The sequence below is a fragment of the Staurois parvus genome, unplaced genomic scaffold (genome assembly GCF_062004578.1).
Source record: "Staurois parvus isolate SC_StPar_1 unplaced genomic scaffold, SC_StPar_1.0 ptg001805l, whole genome shotgun sequence".
Lineage (NCBI taxonomy): Eukaryota > Metazoa > Chordata > Amphibia > Anura > Ranidae > Staurois > Staurois parvus.
The window spans coordinates 1497501-1517376 of record NW_028319601.1 but is presented as its reverse complement, the minus strand read 5'-3'; the positions used below and the strand labels follow the sequence as shown (position 1 = coordinate 1517376).

The 19876-nt window shown below is 41.2% G+C and overlaps 1 protein-coding gene across 2 annotated transcripts in view; it reads left to right on the top strand.

Annotated features, from left to right (window-relative positions):
• Window positions 1-19876, top strand: part of CSK (C-terminal Src kinase) — a 184020-nt gene that overhangs the window by 144766 nt on the left and 19378 nt on the right. For both annotated transcript variants that reach the window (XM_089663939.1, XM_089663940.1), the window contains 4 exons: window positions 1937-2156; window positions 13869-13962; window positions 14404-14469; window positions 17054-17153. In XM_089663939.1, the coding sequence (XP_089520065.1) occupies window positions 1937-2156; window positions 13869-13962; window positions 14404-14469; window positions 17054-17153 (480 nt within the window). The remainder of the gene's footprint in view (window positions 1-1936; window positions 2157-13868; window positions 13963-14403; window positions 14470-17053; window positions 17154-19876) is intronic.

Below are 19876 nucleotides of genomic sequence, written 5' to 3'. Positions count from 1 at the left end.
CTAATTTTAATTGTTTATTTTTAGCAATGAAAGGATAAGTAGACCGTTTAACAAATAATAAATGCACATTTTTTGCAGGTTAAAAAATAGTGTGGGGGGGGGGGGGGGGGGGGGAGTTCCTCCGCTAGCGGTCGCAAAGGGGGATCGGGGGTTGGGAGTAGGGGCCAGTCTTTTGGTTACATGTAACATGAATATGGGCGGCACAGTGGCTTAGTGGTTAGTACTTCTGCCTTGCAGTAATTGGGTCGTGGATTCAATTCCCAACCATGGCGCCTCCTGGATGGAGTTTGCTTGTTCTCCCTGTGTTCGCGTCAGTTTCCTCCGGGTACTCCGGTTTCCTCCCACACTCCAAAGACATGCTGGTAGGTTAATTGGCTCCTGTCTAAATTGTCCTAGTTTCATCCCTGGACATGCAGGATTTTCCTGCATGGTAGGGGTTGGGGAAAGACCTGGCAACCTACCCTGTAAAATAATTGCAAGAGAATTCATGGAAAAATACGCTTACGAGTGACAGTCCATGCAATTGCCAAGGGTCGAATACGTCTGAATGGATAGATAGAACATGAATATGGATGTAACATGTTAAGAAAAGGTGAACTCATCCTTTAACAAAGGGCAAGGTGAGAGAACAAAGAGAAAATCTAAATCAAATCAATATTTGGTGTGACTACCCTTTGTCTGCAAAACTGCATCAATTCTTTCAGGTACACTTACATTATATTGCCAAAAGTATTGGGACACCCCTCCAAATCATTGGATTCAGGTGTTCCGATCACCTCCATGGCCACAGGTGTATAAAATCAAGCACCTAGGCATATGCAGACTAGCGTCGTACTGTGATAGATTGCCACCTGTGAAATTTCCTTGCTACTAAATATTCCATGGTCAACTATAGGTTGTATTATAACAAAGTGGAAGCAACTGGGAACAGCAACAACTCAGCCATGAAGTGGTAGGCTACGTAAAAAGACAGAGTGGGGTCAAGGCATGCTGAAGCGCACAGTGCTCAGAAGTCGCCAACTGTCTGCAGAGTGAATAGCTAAAGATTTCCAAGCTTCGTGTGGCCTTCAGATTAGCACAACAGTGCATAGAGAGCTTCATGGAATGGGTTTCCATGGCCGAGCAGCAGCAGCCAAGCCTTACGTCACCAAGTGCAATGCAAAGCATTGGATACAGTGATGTAAAGCACGCCGCCACTGGAACCTAGAGCAGTGGAGACGTATTCTCTGTAGTGATAAATCACGCTTCTCTGTCTGGCAATCCGATGTGTCTGGGTTTGGTGGTTGCCAGGAAAACGGTACTTGCCTGGGTGGATTGTGCCAAGTATAAAGTTTGGTTGGAGGAGGGATTATGGTGCGGGATTGTTTTTCAGGGGTTGGGCTTTGCCCCCTTTGTTCCAGTGAAGGGAACTCTTCAGGCATCAGCATACCAAGACATTTTGAACAATTTCATGCTCCCAACTTTGGGGATGGCCCCTTCCTGTTCCACAATGACTGCGTACCAGTGCACAAACAATGTCCACAAAGACATGGATGAGTGGGTTTGGGGTGGAGGGACTTGACTGGCCTGCACAGTCCTGACATCAACCCAATATTGATTAGAATGAATTAGAGCAGAGACTGGGAGCCAGGCCTTCTCATCAGACATCAGTGCCTGATTTTACAAATGCGCTTCTGGAAAAATGGTCAAACATTCCTGTAGACACACTCCTAAGCCTTGTGGACAGTTTTTCCAGAAGAGTTGAAGCTGTTATAACTGCAAAGGGTGGGCCAACTCAATATTGAACCCTACCGACTAAGACTGGGATGCCATTAACGTTCATGTGCGTGTAAAGGGCAGGTGTCCCAGTGCCAATGTAGTGTATGTATTTCAACTGTGAATTTAGCTTTTTGACTACACATCTGTTTAAAGCATCTTCTACTTTTTTTTCTTCTAGATGGTTTCATGGCAAGATTACCAGAGAACAGGCTGAACGGCTCCTATATCCACCAGAAACTGGGCTATTTCTTGTGCGTGAGAGCACAAACTATCCAGGGGACTACACACTATGTGTGAGCTGTGAAGGGAAAGTGGAGCATTATCGCATTATCTATAAGGCTGGAAAGCTTACCATCGACGAAGAAGTATACTTTGATAACCTAATGCAACTGGTGGAGGTAGGAGGCTCTAAACAAAATAGGCTCTTTATTCTGTATATATTAATGCCCAAAGTTTAGTATAAATTTTTTATGTAATGGGTGTTTAGGTGTTTTGCACTTAGAACAAAAAAGTACAGTCCCACCATGTCACTAGGACCTGAAGCCCACTTATAACTTTCAATTTTATAGCTAAGTACCAGGTATTTGTGTCCTTGTGACCCCATACTATTTTATCACAGCAACTTTTAAATTGAAAAATACCATATTATCTCCCTCTTAACTGAACCGATGAAGGGTTTATTAAGACCCCTTACCGGTTCATTACGTCACCTTATAGTGCTGGTTTCCAGACCCATGCCACATCCCTATCGGCCAGTGAGCCAGGCTCATCATGATGGGACAATGATATGATAATGATATAAGGGACTGTCCAGCATTTAGCTGTATGCAAGCTTTTTGAAGCTTGGTGCCCACATCTTATGCCCACAGCATTTTGTTCCCTAGAGAATGGAGTCTTTTAACGTAAAGGAAATGCAGTTAGTCTGGCTTTAAACATGTTACCTTAGTATTATTATTATTTTATTATTATTATTATTATTATACAGGATTTGTATAGCACCAACAGTTTGTGCAGCGCTTTACAAAATGAAGGTAAACATTACAGTTACTATACAATTTGGTACAAGAGGAATCAGAGGGCCCTGCTAGTTAGAGCTTACAACCTAGGAGGAAGGGTTGAGTGATATAAAAGGTAATAGCTGTGGGGGATGAGCTGATGGAAGAAATAAAGTCATGAGCTGATTGATGAAATAAAGGTAGCTTACTAATTAGAAGCAGGATAGGCTTCTTTAAAGAGAGTGGTTTTCAGGGATCGTCTAAAAGTGGATAGATTAGGAGATAGTCTGACAGATTGGCGTAGGGACTGCCATAGGATAGGAGAAACTTGGGAGAGGTCCTGGAGTTGAGCATGGGAGGAGGTGACACGGGAACTAGAGAGCAGAAGATCTTGGGAGGATCGAAGATAGTGGTTTGCTTGATATTTTGAGACCAGGTTGGTGATGTAGCAGGGGACAGAATTGTGGATGACTTTGTAAGTTGTCAGTATTTTGAATTTTATTCGTTGTGCGAGTGGAAGCCAGTGGAGGGATTGGCAGAGAGGGGTAGCAGACACTGAACGGTTGGTAAGGTGGATGAGCCTGGCAGCAGTATTCATGATGGACTGGAGGGGGGATAGCCATTTAAAGGTACGCCAATGAGGATGGAGTTGCAGTAGTCGAGGCAAGAGATAACCAGGGAGTGAATTAGGAGCTTTGTGGTATCATTGGTTAAGAAGGGGCATGTTCTGGAGATATTGCGGAGCTTGAGGTGGCATGATTTGGACAGGGGTTGGATGTGGGCTTGAAAGGACAGTTCAGAAATCCAGGGTTACCCCTAGCCCCTGGCATGCGGGGATGGGTTGATAGTGGTGCTATTGATCCTGACAGAGAAATCAAGGGATAAGGCACGTGGGGGAGGAAATATTATGATCTCCGTTTTGGATAGATTGAGTTTTAGGAAGTGGTGTGACATCCAGTCTGATATCTGTTACCTCATGTTTAAAGCTGAACTTCAGACAAAGAAAATACACAGTAATTGATATTTATTAAAATACGTTTAAATACTACTAGTGTAAGTACCTCAACATGACTTGATATCAGTCTTTTGTAATCACATGTATAGCAGGGCTTAGACTAGGAGTGATGGGCAGCAAAAAAAATTTCAGCTCACTTACCAGCCTGTCTGCAACAAAACCGAATTGACCCTGTCTAACAGTTCACATTAAAAACAAGGTATTTAGTCGCACACATTTGCAAATATATGTGTAAGCTGCAGTGGCCACGTCAAGACTCCCCAGTGTACTGCAGTTCTAACTCTATAATTATGAGTGTCTCCCAAATTGGAGCATGTATAGCAGTGGATAGGTTAAGGGCAGGTGTGCCTGGAGGAAGCCCCCCTCCTTAAAGGTACAGGGATGCAGAGGACATCCAGCGTGATCACAATGGCAGATGAAGGTATCCTGTGCGTCCCTGCACCGATTCACAAACTATACAAACAAATTGCAACCACCCAAACCTGTAACACCTGCTCTTAATCTATCCACTACTATGTGTGCTCAAATTTGGAAGATTCTCATAATTACAGCGTTAGAACTGCAGGGTTGCCTTGATGTGGCCACTGCAGCTTCTATACAGTGCTCAGCATAAATGAGTGCCCCCCTTTTTGAAAAGTAAGATTTTAATCAATATCTCAATGAACACAAGAACAATTTCCAAAATTTTGACAAAACTGAGATCTATAGAACATTTGTTTAGAATAGATCATTACATGAAAATAAGTTAAATAATTTAACTTTGATTACAAACTCTTCAGTTTTACTCAAATTAGTTGGTGCAAAAATGAATACACCCCATAACAAAAACTACTACATCTAATATTTTATATGACCTCTGATTTGTAAGGACAGCACCAAGTCTTCTAGGCGTAAAATGAACAAGTTGGCGGCATATTACAACATCAGTCTTTTTCCATTCTTCAAGAACAACCTATTTTAGAGCCTGGATGCTGGATGGAGAGTGATGCTCAACTTGTCTCTTCAGAATTCCCCATAGGTGTTCGATTGGGTAAAGATCAGGAGACATACTTGGCCACTGAATCACTTTCACCCTGTTCTTCAGAAATGCAATATTGGCCTTATATGTGTGTTTTGGATAATTGTCATGTTGGAAAAGTGCATGATCACCAAAGGCACGGAGTGAAGGTAGCACCTTCTCTTTCAATATAAAGCAGTACATCTGTGGATTTATGATACTATAAATGAAATGCAGCTCCCGACACCAGCAGCACTAATGCAGCCCCAAAGGAGGACACTGCCACCACCATGTTTCACTGTAAGCACCATGCATTTTTCTTTGTAATACTCCCTTTGCGATGCCACAGTTTTGAAGCCATCAGTTACAAAAACATTTATCTTGGTCTCATCACTCCAGAGTACAGAGTCCCAGTAGTCGTCTTTTTCAGCATCTGCAAATTCTAGGTGGGCTTTTTTGTGCATGGGCTTTAGGAGAGACTTCCTTCATGGACGACATCCATGCATGCCATTCCTCTGCAGTGTACTCCATATTGTGTCACACAGAACAATCACCCCTTGGCTTTCTACTCCTTTAGCTAACTGCAGTGAACTTGCATGGTGATTTTCTTCAACCCTTCTCATCTGAAGATGCTCCTTAGAGGTGATAATCTCCATGGACAGCCTGGACATCTCTGTGAAATGGTTTAATTCTATCTTTGTTAGATTTTTTTTTTATCACTTTTGCTACAGTATTCTCACTGACAAGTAAAGCTTTGCTGATCTTGTAGCCTTCACCTTTCTTTTGTAAAGAAATAATTTTCTTTCTCAGGCCTTGTGACATTTCTCTTCCATGTGGTGCCATTGCTGACAGCATGAAATGGGAAGGGGTTTTCTTTAACCACTAGCCTGCAGGGCACTTATATCCCCTTCCTGCCCAGGCCAATTTCCAGCTTTCAGCGCTGTCACACTTTGAATGACAATTGCGCGGTCATGCAACACTGTACCCATATGAAATTTTTATCATTTTTTTTTTAGACAGAGCTTTCTTTTGGTGGTATTTAATCACCTCTGGGATTTTTATTTTTTCTTAAACCAAAAACCACTGAAAATTTTGAAAAAAAAAAAAGTTTTTTCTTAGTTTTTGTTATACAATTTTGTAAATAAGTGATTTTTCTCCTTCACTGATGTGCGCTAATGAGGTTGCACTGATGGACACTGATAGGTGGCACTGATGAGGAGGCACTGGTAGATTGCACTGATGGGCATTGACAGGCATCACTGATGGGCACTGATACATGACACTGATAGGCAGCACTGACTGGCACAGTTAGGCGGCACTGATAGGCAGCACTGATGCGCACTGATAGGTGACACTGACTGGCACTGATAGGTGGCACTGATTGGCAGCACTGATAGTTGGCAGTGATTGGCACTGATAGGTGGCACTGATTGGCATTGATGGGTGACATTGAAAGGCAGCTCAGATGGGCACTGATATGTGGCATTGATGTGCACTAGTATGCACTGATATGTGGCATTGATGTGGCACTGATGGGCACTGGCAGGTGGCACTGACTGCTAGCACTGATGGACACTTCTGGGGCCACACTGATCATCAGGGCACACTGATCATCAGTGCCGTGATGATCAGTGTACATGTCCCCTCCGCGGAAAGCCTATTACCGGCTCTCCTCTCCTCTTGAGCTTTTAGCGTGACAGCTCGAGACTAGAGAAATGCCGATAACCGGCATTTCCGTGTTTACATGTGATCAGCTGTGATTGGACACAGCTGATCACATGACCGAGCCGACATCTTTGGCTCTTTCCGAGATCGGACACAGCGCACTGGCGATCGCCGCGCTGCGTGCTCCCTGAGCTGCGCATGTGCGGTGAGAATGGAAGGACGTCATATGACGTCCTATCAGAATGAGAGAACCACCTTGCGCTCGTCATTGTACTATATGGCGGGCGGAAGGTGGTTAAGTAACACCCTTTTATAATGAACTGTTTGCTGGTCACCTGTTTAATGAATTAATAGACTCACCTGTAGTTGATTTCTTGTTAATTAGAATTTTGTTGTCTAAAATATAGCTTTGCTCCTTAGACTTTCATTGGGATGTGTTCATTTTTGCAACATGGTCGTGAATGAATTTGTGAGGAAAAATACTTGTGTGTGCGCAAATTAACAAATCTTGTTTGCAATCAATGGCCTGCATTTCTGGGAGTATTTTGCAGTATAGTATCCCATAGAAAATGTTGATTCTAAAAGAAAAGTAAAGGTTTACTGACAAACCTGTTGGGATGTGCTCATTTATGCTGAGCACTGTATATATTTGCAGATGTGTGCGACTAAACCCCTTGTTTTTAGTGTGAACTGTTAGGGTCAGTTCAGTTTTGTTACAGGCTGGCTGGTAAGTGAGCTGGTAATTTTTGTTCTTGATGTGCGTTGCCTTTTCATTTTTCTTTCTTGCTGCAAAGGCTAGTCATAGGTTGGCGTGGTTGCCATTTGTTTGAACAGTGAGTGATGGGCAGCACTAGGAAGTGGTAAGGTTAGCTGCACGAAGAGTGACGAGGAACATGTTGACAGGAGAAGAGAGCAGAGGGGTGAACTCCTCAGTCTTCTGCTGTTTCTTCACTGTCCAATGAGCAGGTTGAGGGCAAGGAGGTGACTTGGCAATATTTTTCAACCTCAACAGAGAAAGGTTGGGTCACTAGCATATTTCTGTCTGACAGGACTATATAATTTTCTGGACTGATGTACAGAAAAAGAGGTCCTTGAGAGGTAAATCAGCTCCTACATATGTACTTTAAAGGTGTAATCCACCTTTTGCAAATATTTAATAAATGCACTTATTTTAATAATATAAAGAGTATGTATTAAATGTTTGAATTGAAGCCTGCAGAGCATTGCAACCATGATCAGTGCATCGCTGGTGCAATGCACAGGCTCCTGCACTCCTTTCCCCCAGCTGCATATGGAGGTGTAGACCCTCTCTTAAGGGACTGAAGGAAGTAAACAATAAACTACGAATGCAGTGACAATTGTACCCCGCTGAGATTTGTGAGTCCCTTTGCTGTGGTTGCAGATGGCACTTGTAGTCTATCCATTCACAGATTCCTGTGAATGCTTGGCGCAGATGTGTAGGCAGAGACACACTATGCAGCACCAAATTCAAAAAGAAAACTGAATGCTGCCAGGAAAAACAACCCACAGTTCAGGTGGGTAGGGGGTGAAGATGAGTGAAACCTGAAACAAGGTTTTAGACTAGGTTCACACTTGTGATGCATATGTACTTTAAAGGCATAATCCACCTTTTGCAAATATTTAATAAATGCACTAATTTTAATAATATAAAGAGCATGTATTAAATGTTTGAATTGAAGCCTGCAGAGCATTGCAACCATGATCAGTGCTATGCTGATGCAATGTACAGGCTCCTGCAATCCTTTCCCTAGCTGCATATGGAGGTGCAGACCCTGTCAGATTCCTGTGAATGCTTGGTGCAGATGTGTAGGCAGAGACACACTATGCAGCACCAAATTTAAAAAGAAAACTCTGCCAGGATAAACACTCCACAGTTCAGGTAAGTAGGGGGTCATTTTAGGGTAGGAGGTGAAGTTGTGAAACCTGAAACAAGGTTCTAGGTTTACACTTGTGTGAGTCAAGAATGCTGACAAAATTGTACGTGCTGCAAGTCTGCAGGCAAAACGCATTGCTCTATACCAGGCACGCAGGGGTGCCATTAATTCTTAGTTTCACCCCCACACATCAGCCAATGCAGCACATTTTCATGTGTGCCAAATCACATGGTCCTGTGGTATCTCACAATTTAAAAAAGTCAAAAGAATGGGCTGCTGTAACCACAAAGTATACACACAAATGTGCTGCCCATATGTGAACCTAGCCTTAAAGGAAAATTGTGCTTTTAAATGTGCTTGTAGCTGTGTGCCTGGAATTCAGATCCAAATCACGGTATTGGGGAGACTGTGCCAATTCATTTTGTCAATCATCTTGGCAACTTTTTTTTTTAAACAAACATTGCATTCAATACATGAATGTAATTCAACAAATACAGATGATTAAAACTGATTTGGGCTAAAACGGTTTTTGTGTTTTTTTCAGTTTAGAAGGCGGTATGGGGAGGGTTAGAACCTCTGTCGATATTCTATTTCTGTCTACCCACAGTTGAGAAATTTTTTCTTCAATGCTTTTAATTTTGATCCTACAGAACAGGAAGCAAGAGTTTAACATTTTTTACCATAAGAGGTTTGAAATATGTATAAGAGATCAAAATAAAATGTTTGCTGTCGCAGAACGCATGCCTTTTTTTTTTTTTTCTTCAGACAGTGACTGCTTTGTGGGGTTGAACAATATACATCTGCAGTCCCAAGGGGGGAAATGGTAATATACTGTATCTGAGAGTTTAGCTTGCCTAGTTAGACTGGGTGAAATTCTAAATACCTTTAATATACTGGCATTTAGGAGAGGTGGCTGGTAAACTGGGTTCAAATCTGTCAGGATCCTGGCCATCCTGTGGTGAAGAAACTTTCTTTTCAGTAAATGTAATACTTCTCATTTGGAAGGCTGTCTGATGATCCTTTGGCAGTTTTGAAAGGGGACATGTCTCAGCAAGCAGGGCTGATTATTGATGGAATACACATTCCTAAAACGATTTTCTGGACAAAACACATTTCCCCACTTCTTTGCCTCCTAAAAGTCCACTTTTCCAAGCCTACCTGGGCAAGCTTAAGTGAGCGTTTTCACTTACAGTTTTTAGGTAGGCAGGTGGTAATAGTCGATTTCAAAAGAAGCTAATAATGGCGATTTTAGGGACCCCAAAAGCTTTAACGCATGTTAAGTACTATAGGGACATAATTCTGTCTTTAGATCTGTTGTCTGACAGATGAGCCTATGCAATTGGCATGGTCTTAAACATTCTGCATTTTATTTTTTTTTCTATATTAAACTGCTTCTGCAGAAGTGCATTGCATACTATATTTGCAAGCTGTTTTGCAAACCCAAGTGTCACTGTACATAAATATATGGTGCGAACATCTTCCTGAGCATGAGTAATCCCCTCACCCAGCTTCCTGTGCCAGGAACTGAGATAGGCCGATGTGACAGCGCGCAGCCACAGTCTGTGTTCTGTGCACTGCTACTGTGACAAAATGAGAACTCTCATCAGCATTTAGAAAGAAATGTCACATACATTCTTTATTACATTTTAAAAAAGCAGCTTATATTACAGGTGTTATTTGGTACCACGTGACTAAGCATATTTTTACAGTAAAAATATACAGGGGTTAGACTAAAAAATGGAAACACTACTTGCAGGTGTGAAAGTGACATGTTTTGCATTGAAAGCGGGAGTGGTGTTGCTTTTTGTTTCCGCTGTGTGATGAGACACCTAGCTAACAGATGGGAAGCCTCACATTAGTCATTCACTGTGTACGCTACTAGTAATACAGAGTCATGTCAGAGCTTACTGAGCATGAAACAACTGTTGCCAAAGTGACTGCACAGCTCAATCTCAGTCCAGTGAAGCTGTGCAGTCACTTTTACAGCAGTTTTCTTATTCTAGGCCACAATCCTGCACAATGTCCTTTTTTGTCTTTTTCGGTCAGCTGACCATGTCGACCGCACTTATACTTATCAGACGATGTTTTCCGGGAAACTGGATATGCCGTCATAACCTTTTAATACTGACCCCACGACAAGGCAAATAAATTGTCAACTTCAGTCACAGAGGCATCGCACACAGTGAATGGCGAAAGTGAGGCTTCCCACCTGTTAGCTAGGTGTCTCATCACACAGTGAAAGCAAAAGAATGTTACTTCCGCTTTCAATGCGAAACAGGTCACTTTCACACCTGCAAATCATGTACTTTTTCCATATTTTTGTCCAATCCCTGCATTTGTCTACTTTTGTGACATATCTTTTTTTTTTTTTTCTTTCTTACCTTCTTTCAAAATTTTGCAAATAAATATTTCTTTTTAAAGTTATGCCAAAATGTATTTTACTACATTTCTTTGGTAAAAATAACGCAAATCTGTATATTTAGTCTGTGTAAAAGTCTACATACTATTGTGTATATACACTATAGTGCCAAAAGTAATGGGGCGCCTGCCTTTACACACGCATGAACTTTAATGGCATCCCAGCCTTAGTCCATAGGGTACAATATTGAGTTGCCCCCCCCCCCCCCCCCCTTTGCAGCTATAACAGCTTCAACACTTCTGGGAAGGCTGTCCACAAGGTTTAGGAGTGTGTCTATGGGAATGTTTGACCATTCTTCCAGAAGCACATTTGTGAAGTCAGACACTGATGTTGGACAAGAAGGCCTGGCTCGCAGTCTCCGCTCTAATTCATCCCAAAGGTGTTCTATTGGGTTGAGGTCAGGACTCTGTGCAGGCCAGTCAAGTTCCTCCACTCCAAACTCTCTCATCCATGTCTTTATGGACCTTGCTTTGTGCACTGGTGCGCAGTCATGTTGGAACAGGAAGGGGCCATCCCCAAACTGTTCCCATAAAGTTGAGAGCATGAAATTGTCCAAAATGTCTTGGTATGCTGACGCCTTAAGAGTTCCCTTCACTGGAACGAAGGGGCCAAGCCCAACCCCTGAAAAACAACCCCACACCATAATCCCCCCCTCCACCAAACTTTACACTTGGCACAATCCATTCAAGCAAGTACCGTTCTCCTGGCAACCGTCAAACCCAGATACATCCATTGCAATATCAAAAGCGTGATGTGTCACTCCAGAGAAGACGTCTCCACTGCTCTAGAGTCCAGTGGTGGCATGCTTTACACCACTGCATCCGATGCTTTGCATTGCACTTGGTGATGTAAGGCTTGGATGCAGCTGCTCGGCCATGGAAACCCATTCCATGAAGCTCTCTATGCACTGTTGTTGTGCTAATCTGAAGCCAACACGAAGTTTGGAGGTCTTTAGCTACTGACTCTGTAGACAGTTGGCTACTTCTGCACACTGTGTGCATGTGCTCACCCCACTCTGTCATTTTACGTGACCTACCACTTCATGGCTGAGTTGCTGTTGTTCCCAGTTGCTTCCACTTTGTTATAATACCCCTAACAGTTGATCATGGAATATTTAGTAGCAAGGAAATTTCACGGATGGACAACCTATTACAGTACCACGCTTGAATTCACTGAGCTCCTGAGAGCGACCCATTCTTTCACAAATGTTTGTAGAAGCAGTCTGCATGCCTAGGTGCTGGATTTTATACACCTGTGGCCATGGAGGTGTTTGGAACACCTTTAGCCAATGATTTGGAGGGGTGTCCCAATACTTTTGGCAATATAGTGTATATTTGAAAATTAATCTGATTGTTTCATTTGTTAAGGCCCTAAAATGCCAGGACAGTACAAATACCCCCAAATTACCCCTGTTTTGGAAAGTACAGTCCAAGGTATTTAGTAAGAGGCATGTCAAGTTGTAATGTTTTTGTCAAATTTTTTGGAACATGTGGAAATTAAAGTTTTTGTTTTCCAAGTGTCCTCCCCACAATTTTTCTTTTTTTTTTTTTTTTTACATATGGTCACCAGTGCAGTACAGCGTGATCATATGACTGGTGTGGTGGTGAGCAGGGATACTGACTGTTGACAGTATGTAAAAAATACATTCATAAAATACATCATTTTTTTAAAACCATACTGTCATAAGAGTAGTTCAGAGTCACTGTGTGGGTTTGGGTGTGTGGCGGAAGGATGGGGTAGTAATCAGGGATTTTTTTTTTTTTGTTTACTTATTACAGTGGTGATCACTGTTATAAGCAACATTTAACAGAGCTCGCTTTCTATTGATATGCTGTGATTGATCACAGCTAATCACATGGTTTAGAGTGTCAGGTATATCAAGGTGTAGCGCTCAAAATATATTTTAATGAACATATTAAATATTCCAAAAGTCCCAAGAAAGAGTTCAGAAATTGTGAACACCTCTAATGTGCCGTGAAAAACAAACGTCCATGTTCTCCTTCTACACCATCTACCACTGGTGAGCACATATAGCCTCCTACCAAAATGTTTTGAATCTCTAAATATCGAGAGGCCAAATAGCGCTTATTAATTAAGGTCCCCAAACTCATGCGCATTCAAGGTTCAACATCCTTCACCAGACTTCATCCATTCCCTCAAGTTCAGCTCGGCCACTTTTTCATGTACCTGGAACTCACTCCTCAGCAGCAGTCTGGAGGCAGGGTGTTGGGTGCCATGTGATAGCTGTGGGCCAATCACATCATCATAACAGTAAACAAACAGTCATGAATGTAAGACATTCATGACTGTTTTGTTTACATTGTAACCATGTGATCACTATGATTGGTCATAGCGATCACCTGATACCCCGGCCACTCACAGAGGCTGGGTACTGAGCACTGTGATTTTCTGGGTCCACCATACAAAGCGGTCATGGGATCATGCCACTGCGCAGCCCATGACGCATGCCAGTGCGCAAGTGCTCAGCGATATATCAGTACGTTGCTGAACCTAACTGTGCTGCCTGCACTGTGAGCGGGCGGTAAGTGGTTAAAAAGCTAGGAACTATGACCCAGAAAATGTTGACTTTTGCCACTGGAGTCTCCTGGTTTTGATGACTTGGAAGTCAGTGGATGACTTATGTCCGATATGGTATACACGGGCCAGAAATCGTCCAGTACAGTGGTTTGGTGCCTGTTCACATCTATGCAGCATGGTGCAGTGTGATTTTTTTGTTTTTAATTTTTTTTAAAATTTGAATAAAAAGGTGCAGGTGCTTCTTTAGTGCGCTTTTGGTCCCATAGATTTCATAGGGGGTGCATAAAAAAAGGTAGGAAAATGCATGTACATGCTTTTTTTTTGGCAGGGTTTTGTGATTAACAAAAATACATGCAGCATGAAAATGCATCAAAAACACTCTACAATAATGCACTGAAAAAGACGATTATGCAGCACCATGTATGATCCTAGGCTTAAAGACGATTTTTCAGATCAGCAATAGCAGCCCCCACATTTCTGTCTTGCCAAGTTTACAGATGCAGATTGTATGTGGATTTGTCAGCCTCTAGTGGTTAAATAGGAGAACTGCACAGATAGTCCTTACTTTTTACTTTTTCATTTCCAGCACTACACTAACGATGCAGATGGCCTCTGCACTAGTCTAATGAAGCCCAAACTAATGGAAGGGACCGTGGCTGCTCAGGATGAATTCTCCCGGAGTAAGTATCACATAAAACTTTTATGTTCTGAGAAAACTGTTCTGTATTGAGTAGTCAAATAACACAAGGTAGCAAAAAGTATCCATATGCACATATTCTATTGGCACGTTAGCCTCAGTGTGTATAAAAGGCTCTAACCCATTTTAGCTTTTGAGCCACATGAAATGAGTGGCACAAAAGCAATAAAATATCATTCAAAAAACTAAACTGTTGATAGTAAATGTTTTCATGAAATGGTATTCATAAGGCAGAATGTATTGTTCAACGGCAGGTTGGCACTGAGGGCCTGGGTCTAGCTGTGTGTTAGAGTACAGTGATACACTATTTCCAGTTTGTGGTGTGTGTACATGGAATATTTAATACTGTGGTGGAATGCAGACTTGGCTTTTATGTCTCTCTTCCACATGTTCTTCCTCCCATGCTTTTTTACTCTTGTTTTAGGTGGTTGGGCTTTGAAGAAGAGTGACCTTCAAATTTTGCAGACCATAGGAAAAGGAGAATTTGGAGGTACAAAGTGATGAAATATTGACTTGAAATGTGTTTTTTGTTGAAAGCCTTTATTGTCCGGGTTACTGTATATTGCGTATTTATATACATTCTTGCATTAGAGAATATGACTTTCTTACTATTTCGGTTCTGTATTATGAACTGCCTTAAGGTTTTCGATCGTAGACTAAACCTAAATGGTACGTTTTTGTTTGTGATTCAAATACAGTTGCAAGGATTTAAGCTGACTCTTGTAATTTAAAAGGCTCATCAGCCACCAGAAATCACTTTGTGTCTGTGTTCCCCAAATGTCATGCTTGGCATAAGTAAGTGCCTTGCTCTGGCCAGGGTACATTTCCACTCTGAAATTCTGTGCATTGATCCCTTTACTGTAACACCAAATATGTTGCCACTTTTTGGTGATCAGTTGTCAGACCAAGCCCAGATTATTAGGTGTGTTCTTCAGACCTCCTGTTTTATCATTGAGGCCGGGAAAGAATGTAATACGGTGCGATGTGCACTGCATTACATTCAGTGTAGTACAGGGGAGACATGCAGGGTCTTTTAGACCTTGCATGTCTAAAAAAAAAAAAAAAAAAAAAAAAAAAAAAAAGAGAACCTGTCACCAAAAATCATCACATAAGGAACTTTTTGTCCCGTATGTGATTAAAAAAAAAAGTTATAATTTTTTTTTTTTTTAATGGAAGTTAGACCCAAGCTTATAATACCTCCAAATTGTTCAAGACCCCCCACATATGTACGCATGCACAAATGTAAAAGCACATACTCGGGTGCCTACACATGAAAACGTGGATTGTGATACACATGTTACATATCGCCGCGCATGCTAGAGTGAGAGCAATAATTCTAGCACCAGACCTCCTCCGTACACTATACTGATGACCTATAAGGGTCTTTAAAAGTGTCGCCTATAGAAAATATAGGGTACAAAAGTTTGTTGCCGTTTCACAAGCACACGCAGATTTAAGGTTTGACATGTTGGATATCTGCTTACTCGCTGCAACCTCGTCTTTTATATTTTACAAAAAAAATGGATAATTTATTGCTTTTTGTGCCCTAAAATTAACTATGCTTTCACAAAATATATCATGCTTGGGGTTTTGTGTAATGTTCAGGCCTAAAACGATTTTTTTAAATGTGTGCAAATAACGCAAAAACAGCTCTGGCAGCGAAAGGGATAAAGGATAAGTCCAACACTCCCCTTTCCTGGTGAGCAGCCAATCGGTGCTCATAGCACTGCAAGATCTCTCCCCTCCCTGCTAGTCCCTGGGTGCAGTGCTGGAGACAGACAGACAAGCATAGAGGGGAGGAGGAGATAAACAGCGCAATGTTAAAAATATTAAGCGTTTAAGTCACTTTAAAGCCCCATTTGTTTTTTAAAAGCCCCAGACATTACTTAAAGCAGACTTAAATACAGTTTTGGCTAAAATTTGTTTAACTGGACAAGTAGATTGTCATGAGGGACAAGAAGACTGGGACACCGATTTAGTCCCTGGACAAGTAGTTTTTTAAAAAATTTCCATACACCTGTGTCATAAAAAATATCCAATCAAAAAATCAAATTTCTTCATAAGTTTAGGCCAAAATGTGTTCTGCTACATGCCTTTGGTTAAAAAAAAATAAAGTTCCAGTAAGTGTATATTAATTGTTTTTTATGAAAGTTATAGCATCTACAAACAATGGTAAATATATTTGAAAATTGATCATTTCTGATGTGCTGACGGTCTTTCATTTCTTGAGGCCTTCAAAATGCCAGGACAGTACATATACCCCCAAAATGACCCCTTTTAGGAAAGTAGACAGTCAAAGGTATTTAGTAAGAGGCATGAAGAGTTTTCTTCTGAAGTTATTTTTTGTCACAATTTTTTGGAACATTAGGTAATTAAAAAAGTGTTTTTGTTTTTTCACCACTTTTTTTTTTTTTTTACACATACTATCACCAGTACAGTACAGCATCATCACATGACTGGTGTGATGGTGATCAGGGTCACTGGTGACTGTATGTAAAAAGAAAAAAAAAAATTTCTAATTAAATTATTTTAAATTCAGGTTTTTTACTTTTTTTTTTACATCCATCATAGTAGTTCCGTGTCACTGCAGTAATGTTTTGAACTGTGATGAATGGGTTTGATTGCTAGTGATCTGTGATTGGCTACAGCTAACCACTTGGTACAGGGTGCTGTTATTGGCTCAAGTACTATGTGATAGCTGTGGGCCAATCACAGCTCACTGGTATAGGAAACAGAGCTGTTATGCTTTGTTGACATTGTGATCATGTGATCTCATAGCGATCACATGATCCCTAGTCCACTGGGAGTGGCCCGGTAACGGGAGCCACAATCTGCTATGTGCATGCAGTTACAACGTACATATACGTGATCCAGACTGCGTGTGCTGCCTGCCAGCAGTAAATGTACTGTGGGCAGTCGGCAAGTTTTTAATCATTTTGCCCAACAGAGGCATTCTGGATGCATAAATCTGTAATGTGTGTTATATGGATTCCTTATATGTCTGGTGCTATAATTGTGAGCATTGCTTACTGGCACTACTAAACATATTTACCAATTTTTTTTTTTTCTTCAAGATGTCAAGTTGGGTGAATACAAGGGAACAAAGGTAGCTGTAAAATGTATAAAGAATGATGCAACTGCACAAGCTTTTGTTGCTGAGGCGTTAGTCATGACGTGAGTATATTACTTAACGTTAGTTACTGGTAACACATTAATATCAGAAACAAACGATTCACTAACAGCTAAAACTAATGCCCACTACTCCATACTCGTACTACTAGACCGTTCTAAAGTCTTTGATATTGTTAACTGCCCACACCTCCTCACAAAACTTCCCTGGCCTCCTGGTTCTCCTCCTACCTGTCAGTGTTCTTTCGGTGTTGCCTACAACACTGTCGCTCCTCTCTATTTCCTCTTTCTGACCTCAGACCCCTTCAGTTCTCTATTTACACCTCCTCCCTTGGTCACCTAAATTCTCACAGCTTCCAGTACCATCTCTATGCAGACACCCAAATCTGTTCTGTCTCTCTACTCCTTACCTCAGCCCTTCATCCTCCTCTTGCCTTTTGCATGAATGTCACACCACTTTTTCAGACTCCTTCTTTCTATAATTGAGCTCATAATATCCCCCCGCCTGCCTTCTCCCCTGACTTCCCCATCAAGATACAACTGTCAGTCCCTCCCTTCATGTCAGGGTGCCAGGTGTAATCCTGGACCCTGACCTGTCCTTTCAGCCCTAAATCCAATCACTGTCCAAATCATGTAGACTTAAATACACTCCTTTTTAAACAATGACACCACCAAGTAACTAATTCATTCCTTTATCTCTCGCCTTGACTGTTGCAGTTTCATATGTTTACCTCTATTCATTCTTCTGCTACAGTCTATCATAAATGCTTCTGTCAGACTCCTCAACCTTACCAACCACTCAGTGTCTGTTACCCTTCTTTGCCAATCCCTCCACTGGCTTTTGATTGCCCAATAAAAAAAATTCAAACAACAACTTCTCCTTCCATGCTTGTCACCAGGACTTCTCCAGAGCCTCTTCCATCCTCTCAAACTCCCTACCCCAGTCTGTCTGGCTATCTCCTACCTTGTCCGCCTTTAGGCGATCCCTGAAAAATGAATCTCTCCAAGGAATGTTATCCTTCCTTCACCTAACAACTAAATCTTTGAATTCTCTCATCTGCTCATCCCTCGCAGTTATCTTTTTTTTCACTTGCCCTTCCCTATTGGATATTAGGCTTTCGGGAGGAGGACCCTCCTTAACCCTCTTGTATTGAATTGTATTCTAACTGTACTATCCCCCTTTTATGTAAAGTGCTGCACAAACTGTTGTTGCTATATAAATCCTGTATAATAATATCAGAGGTGTCCACAACATTTTTTATTAATGTATATACACACCCCAAGTAGATATGCCTTCACTGTCCTGACGCAGGAATAACTATAACGTTTGCCTTTGTATATCCTTTTTATTAAAAAAAAAAATGAAAGGATAAGTTCACCTTTTGGAACGTGTTACATGCACCACCTGTTTTTAGGGTGGAACATGTAACCTATTCCAGAAGCTGCCTCCTCTCCCCCTGATCCCTCTCCCTTTTGACAATGGACTCCCCTCACCCGTTGTCACAATTTAGAAATAACACAAGGCCTTATCATCCATTCGCAGGTTCCTGCCTACGAGTACCATCTGCTATTGCAGTTGACGGCTTGTAGTTCTCAAGGAACTTTGAGGTTGGTGAGCGCTCTCGTAGTCCATTGATTCTTTCAGCATTCAAATAACTGCCTATCAGTCGAGATATGGGCAGACAGTTATGCAGAGAGTCTGCAGGAGCCTGAGATTGCAACTGCGATCTGCTGATTGTGGGTGCAATGCTCTGCAGGCTCATTAGAAAAAAAAAATGATAAATGCATTTTTTACCTGCAAAAAAATGTGCATTTATTATTTTTTCAAAATGTGAATGTATCCTTTAAAAGAATTTGAAAGAATCCTTTAAACTTTCAGACCCTAGAACATGCATATGTCACCTCTCTAATGCACAGAGGTTAGTCTATTGTCACCTTTTCATAGACACTTGACCCATATACTCCCAAATAGATTAGAAATTTGACATCTTACTTTTGCTTAGAACCCAGCCTACCTAGAACTTTCCATTTGTATAGACTGGTTTTGGAATGTCTCTGTTAAACCTGTGTAGATGGACTCAGGGACAGAACATTAAGGGCTAGTTTACAAATTTTATGGTGTTGTGCACATTGTACATGCATGCTGGTGTGAAGTGTAAATGCGCACTGCCTTGCTTTATTAAAATGCAGTGCAATGCTTGCCTTTTTCATATATTTCATATATTTTTTAAACTGAAAATTCAGGATGCATTTGGCTGAAAACTGAAATGGACAGATGTTTAAAAAAAAAAATATATATATATAATTTTTTTTTGTATTAAATCAATAATAATATTTATTTGCCATCATGAATATTAATTTATTTTCAGCACCTTTTCTGCCAATAGGCAGCTTTCACAGTAGTGAGTATAGTAGTTTTTGAAGCGCTTTTTTGTGTTTAAAAAAAAAAAAAGCTCAAGAAAAATGGATCCCTTTAAATTTAATGTATGTCTTCACACTGGTCCATTGTGCTTCCCTTGCGGTGTTAAAAATCCTGATTGACACATTTTTGGTGCATATTTAGAAATTAAAAAATTTTAAAAAAGAAAACCGCGCACAAAAAAACACACCTCCCCATTGAGGCTTGGTTCACACAATGCTTTTTTTTGTGCTTTTTGCAGAAATGCACTACAGTCCATTTAACATGGTTTCCTATGGGACATGCTTTTTTGGTTTACTGCGTTTTTGGAAAAGGTCAGAGACTTTTTTTAAATCAAAACTTAGCGTTT